The sequence below is a fragment of the Hyla sarda genome, chromosome 7, assembly GCF_029499605.1.
Source record: "Hyla sarda isolate aHylSar1 chromosome 7, aHylSar1.hap1, whole genome shotgun sequence".
Taxonomy (NCBI): Eukaryota; Metazoa; Chordata; class Amphibia; order Anura; family Hylidae; genus Hyla; species Hyla sarda.
In genome coordinates, this window is record NC_079195.1 from 177,044,208 (window position 1) to 177,066,232 (window position 22,025).

The 22,025-nt window shown below is 42.3% G+C and overlaps 1 protein-coding gene across 10 annotated transcripts in view; it reads left to right on the forward strand.

The window, feature by feature from the left end:
• Positions 1 to 22,025, forward strand: part of LOC130282764 (proto-oncogene tyrosine-protein kinase receptor Ret-like) — a 597,601-nt gene that overhangs the window by 326,273 nt on the left and 249,303 nt on the right. The window contains exon 1 of one of the 10 annotated variants that reach the window (XM_056531410.1): positions 17,700 to 17,736. The exons of the other annotated variants lie outside the window; for them this stretch is intronic. Within the exon in view, the coding sequence (XP_056387385.1) occupies positions 17,734 to 17,736 (3 nt within the window). The 5' untranslated portion in view covers positions 17,700 to 17,733. Of the gene's footprint in view, positions 1 to 17,699; positions 17,737 to 22,025 lie in introns of those variants that run through there. 10 annotated transcript variants of the gene reach the window in all.

The window sequence follows — 22,025 nt, forward strand, 5'->3', positions numbered from 1 at the left end:
CATCACCGGGTACTGGAATTGCCACTCACTGCCCCACTATGTCACAGGGTCACTTTTAGGACTCCTGATGCTGCTGATGCTACCACCAGTCTGTTTCATTCTGCCACCATATGTTCTCCTCATGCTGATGCCACCTTCAGGCTGTCTCATTCTGCCACCATATGTTCTCCTCATGCTGATGCCACCTTCAGGCTGTCTCATACTGCCACCATATGTTCTCCTCATGATGAAGCCAGCTCCAGGCTGTCTCATACTGTCACCATATGTTCTCCTCATGCTTATGCCAACTCCAGGATGTCTCATTCTGCCACCATGTGTTCTCCTCATGCTGCTGCCACCTCCAGGCTGTCTCATTGTGCCACCATATATTCTCCTCATGCTGCTGCCACCTCCAGGCTGTCTCACTCTGCCACTTTATGGTTTTACTCATGCTTCTGCCACCTCCAGGCTGTGTCATGCAGCCACTATATGGTCTCCTCTTGCCACTGCCAACTCTAGGCTGTGTCATTCAGCCACTATATGGTCTCCTCATGCTTTCGCTACCTCCAGGCTGTGTCACTGTACCGCCATGTGGTCTCCTCATGCTGCTGGCATATTAAATAAATCTTTTTAGGTTAATCTATTTGAAATCTTCAATTTAAATGTTAAAAAATATCTTTAATCTTTTCAATTGTGAGTCCCTATGGTCCCATGAGGCTGTTGCCACCTCCAGGCTGGGTCATTCAGCCACTATATGGTGTCCTCATGCTTCCACCACCTCCACGCTATGTCCTTCAGGCACTATATGGTCTCCTCATGCTGCCGCCACCTCCACTCTGTGTCATTCAGCCACTATATGGTCTCCTCATACTGATGCCACCTCCAGGTTCTGTCATTGTGCCACTCTGCGACAGTGATTCTAATAGCAATGCCCAGGGATGTGGAAATCCTATAGCCCTACGCCCGGGACAAGCAGTTTTGGGTGCCGGGCAGGTGAATTGTTTATAGATTTAGCCCTGTATCGGGCTAGCAGGGAGAGACAGACTTCCCCCTTATTTTTCTTTAATGTCGGTGTGAGGTGCAGGAGTGGATGGAAGTCTGCACCTCACACCAGCTCTGAGTGTATGGAGGGGGCAGCGGGGCCCCCAGCTGACTGCAGAGCCCCCTTATCTCCCCTCCCGGAGGATGGAGGATGCAGCTCAGAAGACACAGCAGGGTGAGAGAGAGGATGTTGACAGCTCCGTGCACAGCTCCATCCCCCGCACACAGCTCTATCCCTCCCCCTCCCCTGCTCTGTCTAGACAGGACCTAATCCACCACGGGGAGTTTGCTTGTTTGCACGGGGAAAACACAGAGCAGGGGGGAGGGGAGAGGACGGAAATCTCACCTCACACCGGCCGGGACTACAGCTCTGATGTCCACTCATGGCGGCTCAGGTGAGGAGGCAGAGAATACAGGTGGCGGCAGGAAGGGTGGTTGTATATGTATGGTGTGAGTGTATGTGTGATGTATGTATGTATGATGATGGGGGGGGGCAGGTGTATGTATGATGTGTGCATATGTATGGTGTATATCAGTGTTTCCCAACCAGGGTGCCTCCAGCTGTTGCAAAACTACAACTCCCAGCATGCCCTGGGCATGCTGGGAGTTGTAGTTTTGCAACAGCTGGAGGCACCCTGGTTGGGAAACACTGGTGGATATGTATGGTGTGAGTGTATGTGTGTATGATGTCTGTCTATGTGTGATGTGTATGTAATGTATGATGTGTGTATAATGTCTAAGTGTGATGTGTATGTATGTGATGTATGATGTGGGGTGGGCAGCGGCAGGTGTATGTATGGTGTATATGTATGGTATGAGTGTATGGTGTGAGTGTATGTGTGTATGTAATGTATGATGTGGGGGGGGCAGTGGCGGGTGTGTGTGTGTGTGTATGTATATGGGGGCAGTGGCTGGTGTATGAATGATATGTGTATGCATGAATGTTTTGTATAGGAGCGGACTGTCACGTCGGGCATTAGGGCAGTTGTACCATCTAATTTTATTTATTTTTAGTGGCACCCGCACTAAATTGCACCCCCAGAATCCCGCTCCCTTCATACTCGCCCGCCAACCAAGAGCCCCATGGATGCACACAAACACGCCCGAACCAAAACTACAACTCCCAGCATGTTGCACCATAACTTAAACTGTAGAACTATAAAGTGCAACATGCTGGGAGTTGTAGTTTTGGTTCGGGTCAGCTGCAGAGCTATAGGCTGCATCAGGGCATGCTGGGTGTTGTAGTTACTAACTGTAATTCCCAGTATTCCTTGACATAGACTATGGCTCTGCAGCTGACACAAACCAAAACTACAACTCCCAGCATGTTACACAATAACCTTAACTGTACTACTATACAGTGCAACATGCTGCAACACCCACACAACCATAGACTGTATCAGGGCATGCTGGGAGTTGTAGTTATCTACTAACTAAATGCAACTTCCAGCATTTTCTGACACAAAATGCACCATATAAACTGGAGAAGCAGAACCCCCCCAGTAACACATAAGTCCCTATTGAGACTGAAAAATAGTGATTAAAATATTTTAAAAAGTGCGTATATATGTGAATAAGCCCCTTTCCTAATAAAAGTTTCCAATTTTCTTTAAATAAAAATAATGTACAAAAATAAACATATATGGTATCGCTGCATGTGGAAATGTCCAGGCTATTAAAATATGATGTTAATTAAACCGTACGGTGAACGGTGTAAATGTAAATAATAGTCCAGAATTGCTCATTTTTGGTCACTTCATATGAGAAATTTTTTATAAGGTGATCAAAAAGTTATATCTAGACTCTTCTGGGCTTGTCTCGGGTGTAAGAGGAGCTACAGCTCTCCCCCCGCTAATAGCCTGGCATACTGCGATCACCTATTAAACCATTAAATCACCGCTGTCAGCAGTGTCTAAAGGAATCTTATATCCATCCCTGGTGGTCTAGTGTGGGAATAGACTATTTTGGTTGAAATTATTTCATCAACCAGGACAAGTGGATTTTCTTGAGGGACAAGTAGATTGTGTTCCGCTTTAGTCCCTTGGACAAGTAGTTTTTTTTTTTTTTTCCACACCCCTGAATGCCTCTAATCTGCATGTCACACTGAATAACAATATTATTTCACTAACACAGCACACACCCTATGTGTGTTAGAACATAGCAAAGTGTTCTACACCCCTATTGAAACTCTCTGTAGGCCAGAAATAGCCGTTTTTAATAGCGATTCCCCACAAATACATTCAGAATGAAACACATTTTTTTCAAAAATTCAGCGAATCGGCCGAATCAAATTTTTCAAAAAAATTCGGTCATCTCTAGCTTTTATAGGTCAAAATATATTACAAATTTCATCCTTTTGGCAAATAATTTTGAGCAGTGCTTAATTTTGGCCTGATTCACTGTACATCAGAGGCATATGTTGACATCCCATCATAAAGATATGCGGACGTATATTGTGAAAACTCGCAGTAGGCTCATTGGGTTTAAAGGGGTACTCCAGTGGTTAAAACCAACTGGTGCCAGAAAGTTAAACAGATTTGTAAATTACTTCTAGTAAAAAATCTTAACTCTTCCAGTACTTATCAGCTGCTGTTTGTTCCACAGGAAGTACTTTTCTTTTTGAATTTATTTTCTGTCTGACCACAGTGCTCTCTGCTGATACCTCTGTCCATGTCAGGAACTGTCCAGAGCAGGAGAGGTTTCCTATGCAGATTTGCTCCGGCTCTGGACAGTTCCTGACATGGACAGAGCTGTCAGCAGAGAGTACTGTGGTCAGACAAAAGAAATTCAAAAAGAAAAGGACTTCCTGCGAAGCATACAGCAGCCGATAAGCCCCGGAAGGATTAAGATTTTTATTAGAAGTAATTTACAAATCTGTTTAACCTTCTGCCATCAGTTCATTTAAAAAAAAAATTTCCACTGGCGTACCCCTTTGCTAGGAACAAAGCACAGCAGACTTCACTTTAGAGTCCAGCAAAATGAAAGTATATGTTCAAGAAATGGCCCTAATGCAGTCACTGGTTCGGTGCCTTAAATTTAAATGGCCAGATGCAAGTATGCCACTTTATGTGTCTTATCTTTTTAAAATTTGCTACTTTTGTGTTGCATATGTTTTAAAAATTTGCTGTTTTTGTATTGCATTTCATGTGTTTTTAAGTGTCTATTGACAAATATATCAAGTTTATGGAAAGCCTCAATATTTACAGAGTTGACCCTTCTTTTTCAAGACCCTGACATGCTAGATATAAGTTTTAACAACCCATTCTTGCTCAATCAGTGCTTGGAGTTTATAACAACTTTGGTCATTTGTTTTTCCATTCACTTTTTGATTATTAACCTCAAGTTCTCAGTGGAATTGATATCTGGTGTGTTTTCTGGCCATAGAAACAAAATTTCAATGTTTTGCTCGCTATTTAGTTATCACTTTTGCATTGTGACATGGTGCTCCATCATGCTGGAAAAACATTGGGGGAGATTTATCAAAACCTGCACAGAAGAAAAGTTGACTAGTTGCCCTTAGCGATCAGATCGCCTCTTACAAATTAAAGAAGGGATCTGATTGGTCACTATGGGCAGCTAGTAAACGTTTTACATGTTTTCATAGTTCTCACCAATTATTCATCGCTAAATAGCTTCTGAATTATTCAAAGAAGTCGCGCTAGGACGATGTTTAGGTACCATTCTTTATTGCTGGCAATGTTCTTAGGCAAAATGGAGTGAGTTCAGTCCCTTAGATAAAATGCAGCCCCACACATAGATGGTCTCAATATACTTTTCTGTTGGCATGACACAAGACTCATGGTAACGCTTTACTACAATCATTTTCCCAAATGTCCCTCACACCTGCCTGCTGCTATTCCTGAGCAAGCTCTGTATTGGTGCTGAACTGATCCCATAGCTTAATCCTCATTAGGAGATGCTCCTGTCACTTTTCTTGGACTTTCCAAATCTTTTTCATGGCAATTGAACATATCCTTGAATTTCTTGATGATCTGATGCATGGATGATTTAAGGGAAATCTTACAAGCAGTATGGCCCTTGCCTGTTAAGTGCTTTTGATGTAAGCGATGATGGCTGCATGTGATTCCTTGGAGACAAACATAGTTAAGATATTAAGCACCATCCCCCTTTTATAGTAACCAGTCAGCTCTTATAATCCAGTCAGCATTACAGAGTGATATCGGCCGCCTTGTCCTCATCAATACTTTCACCTGAGCTGAGGAGAAGATCACTGGATCAATGTTAGCTTGTCATTTTGTGGAAGGGCTAAAATTCTATAAAACATTTTTTAAGTTAACTTTCATGCCAAAAAATGATTTAGCAAATTACCACTCTGCATAACAATCTATAGTTAAAGGGGTACTCCAACACATTAAAAACTTATCCCCCTGGGGATAAGTGTCTGATAACATGGGGTACGGCATATCAGCACAGGCTGCACTCAGATATCTCCAGCATTCTTATAGACAGTGGATGGAGCACATGCCAACATGCCACTCCATCAACAGGGAGAGACATGGCCCAGTTCATAAGATCGTGGGAGGTCCCAGAGGTGGACGCCTTGTGATCAGAAACCTATCCCTACAATTAATACTTTTAAAAGAAAACTGTCAGCCTGATCACCCTGGGTTATAGAGTGGGTGACAAGGAGTGCACAGAGGGGTAGACATGAACACTGGGTCCTAGTGACGTGAAGTCACCGGTCACGTGAGCTCTACGCTCTGTCGGCAGGGCGCATGCACCTAAAGATTACGTACAGCTCTCACATTCCTAATGACATGAGAGCTCTGCCTTCTGCTGACAGAGCGCAGCCCTCATGTGACCAGTTACTCCACTAGGTCGTGGAGTAGAAGATAATGAATATGCAAATTGCAGTTTCAGTATTATGAGCTGACTGATGCAGGCAGAGGCGGCCAGCAGTCAGGGCCCACCTCCAGATTGGGTTTAGAGTGGGTGATCAGGCTGACAGTTTACCTTTAAAGTAGTGGAGTATTCCTTTATTGCAAACTGTCACTATGAAAACAAGCAGTACACTGTGAAAAACAAAATTTATGTCAGTCTCTAAACTTAAGTCTTGATGGTACTCAAGTCTAAGGTCAGTGTTAAACACATAGATTTTGCCTGTTTTTTGTTCTAGCACTTTTTTGCATATTTGTTTTAAACACTCATGTCACTAACGAAATTTAGTGTTTTTGGTATAGCTCTAAAATCCCATTGTGATATTATGCTACATTTCAGCAGGATTTTATACCACCTTTGCCCTTTGTTTCAATACAGAAATATATTCAACCATATTAACATAGATTTGTGGATTCTGTTACTTGTTTTGCTTCATTAAGAAGTAGCATGCAGGGAAGGTAACGTGAGTCGTCTGCTATGTTCCATACTTGGTGTAAGCTTTACATTTCAAGCATGAAGTACATTTATTGGCATGGTTGGAAGAAAACACAGGTGATTGAGAACAACCATAGTAATATAATATGTATTTATCACACTTGTCCATTTCCGAAGACTAATGCCACGGGACCTCTACTTTCAATTTCCTGTTGAGATACTTTTTCCTGCACTATTCATTACACCATTCCAGTTCTATAGTGTTTTGTTTTTAATTATTTCTTACCTAAACACTGCACTGTACACAGTGGAACATGAGATGCTATAATTGGGGTCAGTGGAAGAGCAGGTCTCTCCATATGTGTAACCGTCTGGATTCATTGAGATTTCACATGTTGATTCTGATAGAAAATACCCCAAGGGTGCCAATTGGTTCACTAAACAGATTTGGGGAAATTACTAATTTAGGATGGATGGTTATGTAACATATGTAAATATCTTTATTTACACCACATAATGTCCAAAGTGGTTACTATCAACCATCATGGAGTAATATACAGTGAGTTATTATGTTTGTATATTAAGGAGAATTTTTTTTAAAGTTAGTATATCGGAGGTTACTGGTGAGAATCAAGTTAGTAGCCTTTAGTAGGCATGGTATAATGATCATGTTTATACCTCCCACAGTTAAACACTATGGCTGCCACTATATACCTGCGGCCTACAAGATTCAAGTAGGTGCTATGCCTTGAGAGAGACCTCCTATCTACGCAGGAACATCACATTATCATTCATCATGGTAATGGGTATAGGTGAGTTTGGGTGGATTTGTGGGCTACTAAGGGGACTTTTTGTGAGGTTGGCATTATAAGTATCGGTGGACACAGAAGGGGACACTGTTACAGCGTGGAGTCACTAATGGGGCTCTGTTATTGTGTTGATGCCACAATCTTGTACTATTATTGTGTGGAGTACAAAGGGAGGCCCTTTAATTCTTTGGGTTAGTTTTCGCTTCACAACACTATTAAAACCTGGGAAATAGTTTTATTGAGGGTAATATTGGCAATGAGGGCACTGAGAGCAGAAGCAGCACAGCATAGCACTGATAAAGGGACAGGTGAATAAAACGTCTGCATAGAACAAGGATAGTAGGTGGAGAGGGCTCTGGAGCAACAAAGAGACAAAGACATCTATCTCCACAGGAAACTCTACAGATACAAGATGTGGCTGGAAGAACTCACAACGACAATCTGGGTTGGATGGAGAAGAAAAAGGGAAAGGGAATGCCCCCCCCCCCCCCCCCCGTATGTTTTTATTTTGATTTACTATTATATTTGGTTTCAGATCCATATAGATGTCGTCCAATGTAAAACGTAGACTTGCACATGATGTCCTACCACTCAGCAGTGTGGCTATTATGGATGCTGGGGAAGCAGTAACACCTGGACTCTACCTTACCAAAAAGAAACTATTATTATAAGTAGCACATTCAATATTTTATCAATATGTTCATCTTCTGCAAAACTTTTTTTTTCCGTTTTTAACATCCAACAATCCCAAAATTGACCATTTATTAATTTATTTATTGCTATTCTATTTGTAATATATTGTCTGTGTTTTATAGTAGAAACTCTTTCCTGGAAGCTTATAACAATTTCTAAAATCCAAGAGTTAGTTTCCAGTTTCATGCGATGAACTCTGCAGAGTCATATTAACTAATGTCTACAAATTCCCCACATACATCTATATGCTACAGATTGTTACTTAGTGGGTAGGACACATAAATCTCATTACAGTTTAGCACTGGGTGTAAAATGATTTTGAGATGATTTTTGCCTTCCTGTTTCTGTAGAAGGCCATGACTGGTTAGAAACAGAAGAAACGCTTCTCAGTAATGGGTTAATACAGAGGAAGCATAAATAAAGCATTCAAACACCATTTGCAAGTACTGATGGATATCACTGATCTCCACTTACATGTCTTTCTGTAAATGCTTTTAAGTAAAGTGTCTTTTACTACATTTCACTCACTTTCTAATTGGCGAAAGGGAACCAATATTTCTTGCATGTTTCTCTGTATTCCTGTTATTTGAGCATGTTTGTTTTGGCCTATGTGGCCTATAGCCAGATACCAAGTTAAAGGTACAGAAGCCAATAACAGTCCATGCTTCCTCTGGAGAGTCTTGAATCCCATTTTCCATCTGTAGTTTCTTTGTTGTTTTCTGTAATACAAAGCTCTGTGGGGGGAATGTATTGTGTGAATAATGAATAATCTGTGCTAGGCCCACACTGTGAGTAGTCTTAAAAATGTTTTCCCAAGCCTCCATTTTTCATAAAAAATGTTTAAAAAAATTTCAACTTAACGTCTAATTTGCCAAGTGGGCAGAGATTGGCATAAAGTGGGCATCAATGGGGCATGTCCTCCAATAACGCCATATTTATTATAATTTATACTTCAGAGCTAACATATATTGAGATAGCATAGATTTCAGAAGCACTGAGCACAGGTCATTTCACTACCTCTTTTGTTAAAGGAAAACTGTCACCCACACTAAACCCAGTACACTGGGTTATAATGTGGGTGAAAAGGAGTACAACAAGCATTCACTTACCTAAATATGTCCAGTAGGTCCTGAGATATGTCCCCCAGAAGATCCTAGATAAGAGGTATAAGCAGTAGAAAGAGGGAAGTGCTCATGCCGCTGTACAGAACACTGGTGAGACCTCACTTGGTGTATTGTGCGCAGTATTGGAGGACGTATCTCCAAAAGGATATACCGTATTTATCGGGGTATACCACGCACCGGCCTTTAACACGCACCCTCATTTTACCAAGGATATTTGGGTAAAAAAAGTTTTTTACCCAAATATCCATGGTAAAATGAGGGTGCGTGTGTGCGCGTGTATACCCCGATATACCCCCAGGAAAGGCAGGGGGAGAGAGGCCGTCGCTGCCCGCTTCTCTCCCCCTGCCTGGGGTCTAGAGCGCTGCTGTCGGCCCTTTTCACCCCATGGTTATCGGCACCGCTGCCCGTTCTGTCCCCCTGACTATCGGTGCCGGCGCCGATAGCCAGGGGGAGAGAAGCGGCGCCGACAGCCAGGGGGAGAGAAGGGGCAGCGGCACCCATTGCCGGCGCCGCTGCCCCGTTGCCTCCCCCCATCCCCGGTGGCATAATTACCTGAGTCGGGTCCGCGCTGCTGCAGGCCTCCGTCGTGCGTCCCCAGCGTCGTTGCTATGCACGGCGCATAGCAACGACGCCGGGGACGCACGACGGAGGCCTGCAGCAGCGCGGACCCGACTCAGGTAATTATGCCACCGGGGATGGGAGGAGGCAACGGGGCAGCGGCGCCGGCAATGGGTGCCGCTGCCCCTTCTCTCCCCCTGGCTGTCGGCGCCGCTTCTCTCCCCCTGGCTATCGGCGCCGGCACCGATAGTCAGGGGGACAGAACGGGCAGCGGCGCCGATAACCAGGGGGTGAGAAGGGCCGACAGCAGCGCTCTAGACCCCAGGAAAGGCAGGGGGAGAGAAGCGGGCAGCGACGGCCTCTCTCCCCCTGCCTTTCCTGGGGGTGTATCGGCGTATAACACGCACACAGACTTTAGGCTAAAAATTTTAGCCTAAAAGGTGCGTGTTATACGCCGATAAATACGGTAGATACTCTAGATAGAGTTCAGAGAAGATACTAAACTTGTACATGGACTGCAGGATGAAACTTACCAGGAAAGGTTAAAGGACCTTAACATGTATAGCTTGGAAGAAAGAAGAGACAGAAGGGATATGATAGAGACTTTTAAATACATGAAGGGAATCAACACGGCAAAGGAGGAGAGCATATTTAAGAAATAAGAACATTTTATTTTTACGTTTTCATTTTTTCCTCCCTGCTTTCAAAAAATCATAACTCTTTAATATTTTCATCCACAGACTAGTATGAGGGCTTGTTTTTTGCGCGACCAGTTGTCTGTTGTAATGCCATCACTCACTTTACCATAAAATGTATGGCGCAACCAAAAAAATACTATTTGTGTGGGGAAATTAAAAAGAAACAATTAAAGTAAAAGTGACGTGTTCTTTATTCTTTGGGTCAATACGATTAAAATGATACCCGTGATCAAATACTTTTCTATTACTGTTTCGCTTAAAAAAAATCACAAACTTTTTAACCAAATTAGTACGTTTAAGATCCCCCTATGTTGAAGACCTATAACGTTTTCATTTTTTGTATAAGCAGCGGTATGAGGGCTCATTTTTTGCACCGTGATCTGTACTTTTAATTGATACCATATTTGCTTATATAAAACGTTTAATAAATTTTTTATAAATTTTTTTGGGAATAAAATGTTATAAAAAGCAGCTATTTTGGACTTTTTTTTTTACGTTCACGCCGTTCCCCGTACGGTATCATTAATATTTTATTTTAATAGTTCAGATATTTACACACGCAGCAATACCAAATATGTATATAAAAAAAATGTAACACTTTTTGGGGGTGAAATAGGGAAAATGGGTCAGTTTACGTTTTTATTGGGGGAGGGGGGTTTTCTAATTTTTTTAACTTTATTTTTTTTTACTTTTTTTACTTACATTTTTACACTTTAATAGTCCCCATAGGGGACTATTTAAAGCAATCATTCGATTGCTAATCCTGTTCAGTGCTATGTATAGGACATAGCACTGATCAGGGTTATCTGTAGCACTCCAGATGTTGCAAAACTACAACTCCCAGCATGTCCAGACAGCTATTTGGGCATGCTAGGAGTTGTAGTTTTGCAACAGCTGGAGGGCTACAGTTTGAGACCACTATATGGTAGTCTCTGAACTATAACCCTCCAGATCTTGCAAAACTACAACTCCTAGCATGCCCACACAACTGTTTGCTGTCTGGGCAAGCTGGGATTTGTAGTTTTGCAGCATCTGGAGGGCCACAGTTTGCAGTGGTCTCTATACTGTAGCTCTCCAGATGTTGCAAAACTGCAAATCCCAGCATGCTGGGAGTTGTAGTTGCGATCCCTCCAGCTGTTGCATAACTACATCTACCAGCATGCCCTTCGGTGATCAGTACATGCTGGGAGTTGTAGTTTTGCAGCAGCTGGAGGCACACTGGTTGGAAAATATTGAGTTAGATAACAGAACCTAACTGAAGGTTTTCCAACCAGTGTTCTTCCAGCTGCTGCAAAAGTACAACTCCCAGCCTGCATGGTGTGTCAGTACATGCTGGGAGTTGTAGTTTTGAAACAGCTGGAGGTTTGCCCCCCCCATGTGAACGTACAGGGTACATTCACACGGGCAGGCTTACAGTAAGTTTTCTGCTTCAAGTATGAGCTGCTGCAAATTTTTCGCCACAGCGCAAACTCCTAGCAGGGAACTCACTGTAAACCTCCGCCAGTGTGAATGTACCCTAAAAACACTACACTACACTAATACATAATAAAGGGTAAAACACTACATATACACCCCCCCCCAATAAAAATTAAAAACGTATTGTACGGCAGTGTTTCCAAAACGGAGCCTCCAGCTGTTGCAAAACAACCACTCCCAGCATTTCTGGACAGACACTGACTGCCCAGGCATGCTGGGAGTTTAGCAACAGCTGAAGGCACCCTGTTTGGGAATCACTGGCGTAGAATACCCCTATGTCCACCCCTATGCAATCCCTAATTTAGTCCTCATATGCGCATGGCGCTCTCTCACTTCAGAGCCCTGTTGTATTTCAAGGAAACAGTTTAGGGCCACATATGGGGTATCTCCGTACTCGGGAGAAATTACACTACAAATTTTGGGGGGGGGGGTTCTCCTTTTACCCCTTATGAAAAGGAAAAGTTGGGGTCTACACCAGCCTGTTAGTGTAAAAAAAAAATGTTTAATACTTTTTATTTTCACAAGAGGTGAAAGGAAAAAAAGACCACCAAAATTTGTAACGCAATTTCTCCTGAGTACGTAAATACCCCAGATGTGGGCGTAAAATGATCAGCGGGCGCATAACAATGCTCAAGAGCGAGAGCGCAGTATGTACATTTAAAGCCTACATTGGTGATTTGCACAGAGGTGGCTGATTTTACAGCGGTTCTGACTAAAACGCAAAAAAATAAATACCGACATGTGACCCCATTTTGGAAACTACACGGAATTCCCACCCCTCACGGAATGTATATATAAATATAGTGAGCCTTAACACCCCACAGGTGTTTGGCAAATTTTTGTTAAAGTTGGATGGGAAAATGAAAAAAAAATATTTTTTTTCACTAAAATGCTGGTGTTATCCTAAATTTTTCATTTTCACAAGGGAAAATAGGAAAAAAGCCCCCCAAAATTTGTAACCCCATTTCTTCTGAGTAAGAAATTACCCCAAATGTGGATGTAAAGTGCTCGGCGGGCGAACTACAATGCTCACAAGAGAGGAAGTGCCATTGGGATTTTAAAGAGAAAATGTGTCCGGAATTGAAGGCCACGTGTGTTTACAAAGCCCCCATAGTGCCAGAACAATGGACCCCCCAACATATGACCCCATTTTGTAAACTACCCCTCACGTAATGTAATAAGGGGTACAGTGAGCATTTACACTCCACAGGTGTCTGACAGATTTTTGGAACAGTGGTCCGTGAAAATGAAAAATTTAATTTTTCATTTGCTCAGCCCACTGTTCCAAAGATCTGTCAAATGTCAGTGGGGTGTAAATACCCACTGCACCCCTTATTAAATTCTGTGAGGGGTGTAGTTTCCAAAATGGGGTCACATGTGGGGGCGTCCACTGTTCTGGCACCACGGGGGGCTTTATAAATGCACATGGCCCCTGACTACCATTCCAAACAAATTCACTCTTCAAAAGCTCAATGGCGCTCCTCCTCTTCTGAGCATTGTAGTTTGACCGCAGGGCACTTGTCGTCCACACATGGGGTATTTCCATACTCAGAAGAAATGGGGTTACAAATTTTGGGGGGTATTTTCTGCTATTAACCTTTGCAAAAATGTGAACTTTGGGGGGAAACACACATTTTAGTGATTTTTTTTTCTTTTTTACATATGCAAAAGTCGTGAAACCCCTGTGGGGTATTAAGGCTCACTTTATTCCTTGTTACGTTCCTCAAGGGGTCTAGTTTCCAAAATGGTATGTCATGTGGGGGGTTGCTGTTCTGGCACCATAGGGGCTTCCTAAATGCGACATGCCCCCTGACCAAAATTTGCTCTCAAAAAGCCAAATATGACTCCTTCTCCTCTGAGCATTGTAGTTCGCCCATAGTGCACTTCAAGTTAACTTATGGGGTACCTCCATACACAGAAGAGATGGGGTTACAAATTTTGGGGGGTATTTTCTGCTTTTCTGGTACCATAGGGGCTTCCTAAATGCACTCTCCAAAATCCTTCTGAGCCCTCTACTGCGCCCGCCGAACACTTTACATAGACATATGAGTTATGTCCTTACTCGAGAGAAATTGGGCTACAAATACAAGTATAAATTTTCTCCTTTTACCCCTTGTAAAAATTCTAAAATTGGGTCTACAAGAACATGCAGGTGTAAAAAATGAAGATTGTGAACACCTAAAGGGTTAAAACGCTGACTGAATGTCATTTTGAATACTTTGGGGGGTGCAGTTTTTATAATGGGGTCTTTTATAGGGTATTTCTAATATGAAGACCCTTCAAATCCACTTCAAACCTGAACTGGTCCCTGAAAAATAGTGAGTTTGAAAATTTTGTGAAAAATTGGAAAATTGCTGCTGAACTTTGAAGCCCTCTGGTGTCTTCCAAAAGTAGAAACTTGTCAATTTTATGATGTAAACATAAAGAAGCCATATTGTATATGTGAATACATTTTTTTTATTTGGAATATCCATTTTCCTTACAAGCAGAGAGCTTCAAAGTTAGAAAAATGCTACATTTTCCATTTGTTCATCAAATTTTGGGATTTTTCACCAAGAAAGGATGCAAGTTACCACTAAAATGTACCACCATGTTAAAGTAGAATATGTCATGAAAAAACAATCTCGGAATCAGAATGATAACTAAAAGCATTCCAGAGTTATTAATGTTTAAAGTGACAGTGGTCAGAATTGCAAAAAACGCTCTGGTCCTAAGGTGTAAAATGGCTGGGTCCTTAAGGGGTTAAGAGGCATGTGCCTATAAACATATAATGCAAATCAAAGCCCAACAGGATTCCTATTAAGCCTGGCATGTAAAATAATGATCTGTCTCTCTGTAGGGTAGTTTTTTTTTCTCCCTTTAAAAGAAGACAATCAAAGACCAAACTCAAACAGTTTACTTCTTTTCTTCTTCCCATAAAGCAGGATGGAAAATTGCCATAACTTTAAGAGTTATAATATCACACTCAGATGAGGAACAGAATATTGGCAGTTTTAATACAAAGACATGTAAGCAATATGCAGTAAATTATATTATATCTCTATATATTATAATCACTCCGGATATCAGATTCTCATTCACTATTCAGGAGCCTTGCCTCAGAACCGTGTTCCTTCACAGGCTGCAACTTCCAATTTCCCTAATACAGTGGTCCCTCAACATACGATGGTAATTCGTTCCAAATGACCCATCGTTTGTCGAATCCATCGTATGTTGAGGGATTCGTGCAATATAAAGTATAGGAAGTTATGCTCACCTGTCCCCGCCGCTCCGGACCGCGTCCTCACCGCTCCCGATGCTGTCCCAGGGGCTCCCGATGCTGTCCTGCTGCTCCAGCGTCTTCTTCGGGATCCTCCGGCTTCTTCCGCATCTTCTGCAGGGTCCGGGCCTCGCTTTCTGGTGACGTTATTACGCTGCTGCGCCGGCACGGCGTGCGTAGTGACGTAATAACGACGCCGGAAAGCGAGGCCCGGACTCCGGAAAAGATGCAGAAGGCGCTGGAGGATCGCGAAGTGGACCCGGAGCAGCGGGGATAGGTAAGTGAACCTGTCCGGGATGCTTAAACTGCTATCCAACAGCAGCTTAAGCACTTTGCGCTGTCGGATAGCAGTTACTGCGATGGCCCTGACATATAAAAGCATCGTATGTCGATGCTGACATCGACATGCGATGGCCTCTGAGAGGCCATTGCATGTCGATTTGATCATATGTTGGGGCCATCACATGTCAGGGGGGTTACTGTACTAGGTGGATTCCGCGTTTCAGGGCTTTTCTCCTCTTGTCTTAGCCTGTCACGATCACACCCTATCGGTCCAGCCAAGACATTAGAGAGAGTGTGATGGTGCAAGGGTTAAAGCTGCCAGACCTCTGGGTATCCACTACTAGTCCCAGCAAGTCACCAAATTAACCCTTAGATAAATGTGTTTCAACCAGAGCTGCCTTCAGAAAGGTGAGCTCCTATATTTACAGATCAAAGACCAGAGCTGATTAATTTAACATTTAATCTGATAAAAGGTATCACAGTGCTGACTATATAAAAATAAACAAATGACATACAGGTACAAAAATATGAAAGAGTTTAGCAAGGCAAGTTCAGAAATCAAAAGATTAAGTTCTTACAGCATGATGATATAGCCCTCCTTGGAAGTGAGAGTCCACCTCTTGTCAGCTTTTTGCACAGCCTTTAACAACAGTTGAGTCCAACATTTTAAGTCTTATCTGCTTCTTTGGAGGGAAACTCCATTCCCCCCCCCCCCCCCCTCTGATCCCACCAGGTGTGGCATCTCTCTTCCTGACCCCTTATTTCTTTGATTATGTGATGAGACCAGAGTGCATGACTTCAAAGGAGATACAAACAAACAGCCAGACCCCCAATAAAATGCAATACACAAAAAACAAAGGATACACAGTCTGAATGACCCCTCACTCATGTCTTAGTTTATAATTTTAATACACATATAGGATTTTAATAATCAGGCCTTGGGCCTGACATAGCCCCTACTCCAAAACCTTATGTCCAGTGTTCTTTTTGCCCAGGCCCTGCTTTCAAGGGTTTAAGTACTTTAAAGGGGTACTCCACTGGAAAACATTATTTTTTAAATCAAATGGTGACAGAAAGTTAAACAGATTTGTAAATTACTTCTGTTAAAAAAATCTTAATCCTTCTAGTACTTATCAGCTGCTGTATGCTCCACAGGAATTTCCCTTCTGTCTGACCACAGTGCTCTCTGTTGACACCTCTTTCCATGTCAGGAGCAGCAGCAAATCCCCATAGCAAACCTATCCTGCTCTAGACAGTTCCTAACATGGACAGAACTTTCTGCCACCAGTTGATTTAAAAAAATTTTTTTCCAGGGGAGTACCCCTTTAATGTTCATGTTCTGCTTTCAGAAGTCTTAGTTCTGCTTTTCCCCAGCCCTGCTCTCAGGATCACCTCGATAAGAAAGTACCTATTTGGTCAGGATGCACCTTGCAGGTGGAACCCTTACACTGCACTACAGGCTGCTGGGTAACAAGGCCACCATTATAGCTACTTTTATTCCACACAGAATTGGTTTACATACATTGCAAGCCATACTCCTCCACAGCCAGACTCTCCTAGCCTGTGCTTACCAAGGGATCCCCTAGTCGGTTCACCATTTGTGACACTTCCTCGAGGTCCCACTTAGTTAAAGCAGTCAAACTGAGACTTATTCACACGCAACATGTGACCTTTTTATACATAAAAATTTTTCTGTCATAATTTTATTAAAATATTAGCGTATGAGAACATTGCTACCCTAAAATATACATTGAAATGTAGAATATGTGGACAGATAAGAACCATTTGGCCCATCTAGCCTGTCCAATATTCTGAATAATATCAACAGTCCCTGTCCCTATCTTATATGAAGGATAGCCTTATGCCTATCCCAGACATGCCTAAAATCTATCGCTTTCCACCAGTCAGCACCCCATTCTGACTGTAGAAGAGATGAAGGAAAAAAATACGGTACATGTAACTTTCATTACTAGTTTTTTATTACTTGCGTACACTCTTTATTATATAACAAGCATATGTACATATATAACACAGGCTGCTATTGTTTGTCAGCCAAGGCAGGTTTTCATTCCTAGTCTGGCCCTGATTACTCCTCTAATCTGATTTATTTACGGTAACTTCTGAATTGGAAGCCATTTTGAATTTTCAAAACCCAGTGGAGACAAGACATCATCATGGCACTTCTTTATGGGAACAATACAAAATAATAGATTTTGGACATCTGTTTTAAGGGGTTTCCCCACTATATTAAGTTATAGTATTTTACTTGGATATGATGATGGGGGGGTCTGACTTCCAACAATTTTTAGAATGTAGGGGCCACAGCACTCCTTTACTAATTTTATCCTGCTGCAATGTTCCCAGGTTTGAGAGTGCAGGGAAATTCAACACATCCCCGGTCACACAGTCATTGGCTAGGAGCTCCACTGAGCAGCAGAAAAGACCTTGGTATCTTGGTTGGACCACCATGATCATAAATAATGGTAGGGCTTATCCTAGAAATATGCTACACTAGTATATGATGTAAATCAACGTTTAAGTTGTGTCCATTTAGGGTTGTGAACTCAAGATTTAGTCAATAGGATCAATAGGTATTTGACAGAAGAGGAGCATATGTTGGACACCACTTCGACAATTGATTAGAAACACTATACTTTAGTGAACCTACTGTTACAAAACTGATCATGTTGGTCAAATGGTTAATCCTAATACTCGGAAAAGTACCTGCTGGATCTTGTGGCATCTCTCTGCAAACTGCCAAGTGAATTTATGACATTACAAGACAACAAAAGCTATTGATCAGCAGACAGCGGACTCCATTTATCTAAAGTTAATCAAGTCCACTGTTTGATATTCAGCCTCCGAACTGTCAAGGAGAAATGAAAGCTAAAGGATCATAAATAGCCAAGTTGGCAGCTGAAGCAGGACTCTAAAAAGCTAATGTGATTTTGTATAGTAACTTTGCCTATATACTGTATAGACCAGGGCCTGTACACTGATTCCTGGCTCCATTGTCTGTATCCTGAAGACATCCATTGCGACGCTGTAATAGATTTACTGTAAAAAGTCTATAGTTTTCTTTGTGTCCAGTAGCTTCACATACAATACCAGACCTCTCCCTAAGCTGGAAAGACAAAATAGCATGCAAAGATTCTCAGCCTAGCTTTGGACACTGAATAGGTTGACAGAGTATACAACTTTCTCATCAGTTGTTTCCAGTTCATGTAAACAAATGCCATAGGCAACCACTATATGTCTTATAAATGTCTAAATGTCTTATAAAATATGCATTAACCCATCTTCTGGAAAAATAATAAGATTTAGAAAATAGCACTGTTACACAGTACAGCACAATGGGGGAGATTTTTAAAAAAAAAAAATGAAAGAAGCAATCTGATTGGTTGCTATGGGCAACTGCACCACTCTTCCTCTGCACAGGTTTTGATAAATCTCCCCCAATGTGTATAGCACAATATGTAACCCCTACACATATAATTGGACATGTTGGGCCTAAGATTTAGTGTGCTGCCCTGTATCTTAATTCTGTGGCCAAAACAGTGTCTTTGATTAGGGATTGTGGTGGCGCGGGGGGGGGGGGGGGGGGGGGGGTACACACACGTGTTTTTGGCAAAATCCATTATTAGAGGCACATGCCCTATTCAATTTCTGCAGTTAGACCTATAATGTCCTCATCTTGATTGGCATCTACATCAATATATTCTCTCCTTTTCTTATATCAGCTCATTCTATTTTCACCAGAGTTTCCAGGCACCAGATTAAAGGGGTACTCCGGTGAAAACCTTTTTTCTTTTAAATCAGCTGGTGGCAGAAAGTTAAACATATTTGTAAATTACTTCTATTAAAAAATCTTAATCCTTCCTGTACTTATTAGCTGCTGAATACTACAGAGGGAATTCTTTTCTTTTTGGAATGCTCTCTGATGACATCACGAACACAGTTCTCTCTGCTGACGTTATTATAATAATAATAATAATAATAACACTTTATTTATTGTTGTCCTTAGTGGGATTTGAACCCAAGTCCCCAGCACTGCTAGCCACTGAGCCACCATGCTGCCTTTAGCATACATCTGCTATGCATGGTTGCTAAAATGGACAGAGATGTCAGCAGAAAGCACTGTGCTCGTGATGTCATTAGTGTTCCAAAAAGAAAGGAATTCCCTCTGTAGCATTCAGCAGCTAATAAGTACTGGAAGGATTAAGATTACAAATATGTTTAACTTTCTGCCACCAGTTGATTTAAAAGGAAAAAGGTTTTCACCGGAGTACCCCTTTAATATGGTTTGCCTATACTTTAAAGGGGCTGTCCAGGACTATTCAATAAACTAACATCACACTGACATTTGTGGGTGTTGTATGTTATATATACACTTTCAGCTTTTATTTTTAGTGCTTCTTATGTTCTTAGGCTGGGTCACATGATTGCTCTGCCTATGACTTTTTTTTTTCCCTGTGATGTCACATTGGCTTTTCCTGTTCTTTCCCATAAATATGACATCACAGGATGAGTCATCAGACATCAGAGCCCAGTGGAAGCTGCAGCAGTAAGGGCAGCATGATGTATAGGTGACCAGGGACAGATAACGGTGGCTCGGTGGTCAGCACTGCTGCAATGCAAAGCTGAAGTACTGGGATCAAACCAAAGCAAGGTTAACATGCGAAACGAGTTTGTATGTTCTGCTTGTGCTCGCGTGAGTTTTAGGCTACGTTTCCACTTGTTTTTTTTTCTGGCTGTTTGTGGAAAACTGCCACTGCAGTTTTTGAGCCAAAGTCAGAAGTGGATCCATAAGGGAGGAGAAGTGTAAGTCCTTCCTTTATGTGTCCTATTCCTTTTGAATACACTTCTGGCTTTGGCTCAAGAACTGCAGTGGCAGATATCCAAAAACTGCCAGAAAAAAAACCAAGTGGAAACAGCCTCACTCCACACTTCAGAACAGACTGGGGTTTACATTGTGAGCCCCACTTGGGACCATGACCAATGTCAGTGATGAGCAGCTCCGGATTTGGACTAAAAAGCAGCCCTGGAACTCAAACCCCACCAGCCCCTATATACAATATTACCCCAGCTATGATGGAAAAAAATTGTAGGGTGCAATGCGTAATGTAGCCAATTCTGCTTTAATAAAGCATCACTGTCATAAAAAAATAAAAAACTTTAGATATAGCAATTGCAGATCGCAGCTGTGTCTCTGTTCTGAGATCTGCTGCGATTGTGAGTTTTAGGCTAGGTTCAGACTACGGAATCTCCGGGCAGAAAATTTACGCCCGGAGATTCCGAGTGTGGCCAGCGCTGACTGAATCAGTCGGCGCTAGGACCGCATGGACACTGCAGTCTCCCATAGACTGCAATGTGTTCCGTGCGGATTACCGCCTGAAGAAAGAGCAACCCCTTTCTTCAGGCGGAAATTTCCAAGCGGATTTTCCGTTCACAAATTCCGCTTCACAAATTCCGAAGTGTGAATTTGTGAACGGAAACCCATTCACTACACTATAAATTTTAGCAAGCGGAATTTCCGCCTGCAATTTCAGAGAGGAATTGCAGGCGGAAATTTCGTAGTCTTAACCTAGCCTTAACCCCTTAAGGACCGAGCCCTTTTTCACCTTAAAGGGGTAGTCCAGTGGTGAAAAACGTATCCCCTATCCTAAGGATAGGGGATAAGTTTGAGATCGCGGGTGGTCCGACCTCTGGGGCCCCCTGCGATCTCTCTGTACGGGGCCCCGGCTCTCCGCCGAGATAGCGGGTGTCGACCCCCGCACGAGGCGGCGGCCGACATGCCCCCTCAATACATCTCAATGGCAGAGCCGGAGATTGCCGAAGGCAGCGCTTCGGCTCTGCCATAGAGTTGTATTGAGGGGGCGTGTCGGCCGCCGCTTCGTGCGGAGGTCGACACGCCCCCTTCCCGCGGGCTGTCGGGGCTCCGTACAGGAGATCGCGGGGGGCCCCAGGGGTCGGACCCCCCGCGATCTGCAACTTATCCCCTATCCTTAAGATAGGGGATAAGTTGTAAACCACTGAATCACCACTGGACTACTCCTTTAAGGACCAGAGCATTTTTTGCAGTTCTGACCACTGTCACTTTAAACATTAATAACTCTGGAATGCTTTTAGTTATCAATCTGATTCCGAGATAGTTTTTTCGTGACATATTCTACTTTAACTTAGTGGTAAAATTTTGTGGTATCTTGCTTCCTTTCTTGGTGAAAAATCCCCAAATTTGATGAAAAAAATGAAAATTTTGCATTTTTCTAACTTTGAAGCTCTCTGCTTGTAAGGAAAATGGATATTCAAAATAATTTTTTTTGGGTTCACATATACAATATGTCTACTTTATGTTTGCATCATAAAATTTATGAGTTTTTACTTTTGGAAGACACCAGAGGGCTTCAAAGTTCAGCAGCAATTTTGAAATTTTTCAAAAAATTTTCAAACTCGCTATTTTTCATGGACCAGTTCAGGTTTGAAGTGGATTTGAAGGGTCTTCATATTAGAAATACCCCATAAAAGACCCCATTATAAAAACTGCACCCCCCAAAGTATTCAAAATGACATTCAGTAAGTGCATTAACCCTTTAGGTGTTTCACAGGAATAGCAGCAAAGTGAAGGAGAAAATTCAAAATCTTCATTTTTTACATTCGCATGTTCTTGTAGACCCAATTTTTGAATTTTTGCAAGGGGTAAAAAGGAGAAAATTTTTACTTGTATTTGAAACCCAATTTCTCTCGAGTAAGCACATACCTCATATGTCTATGT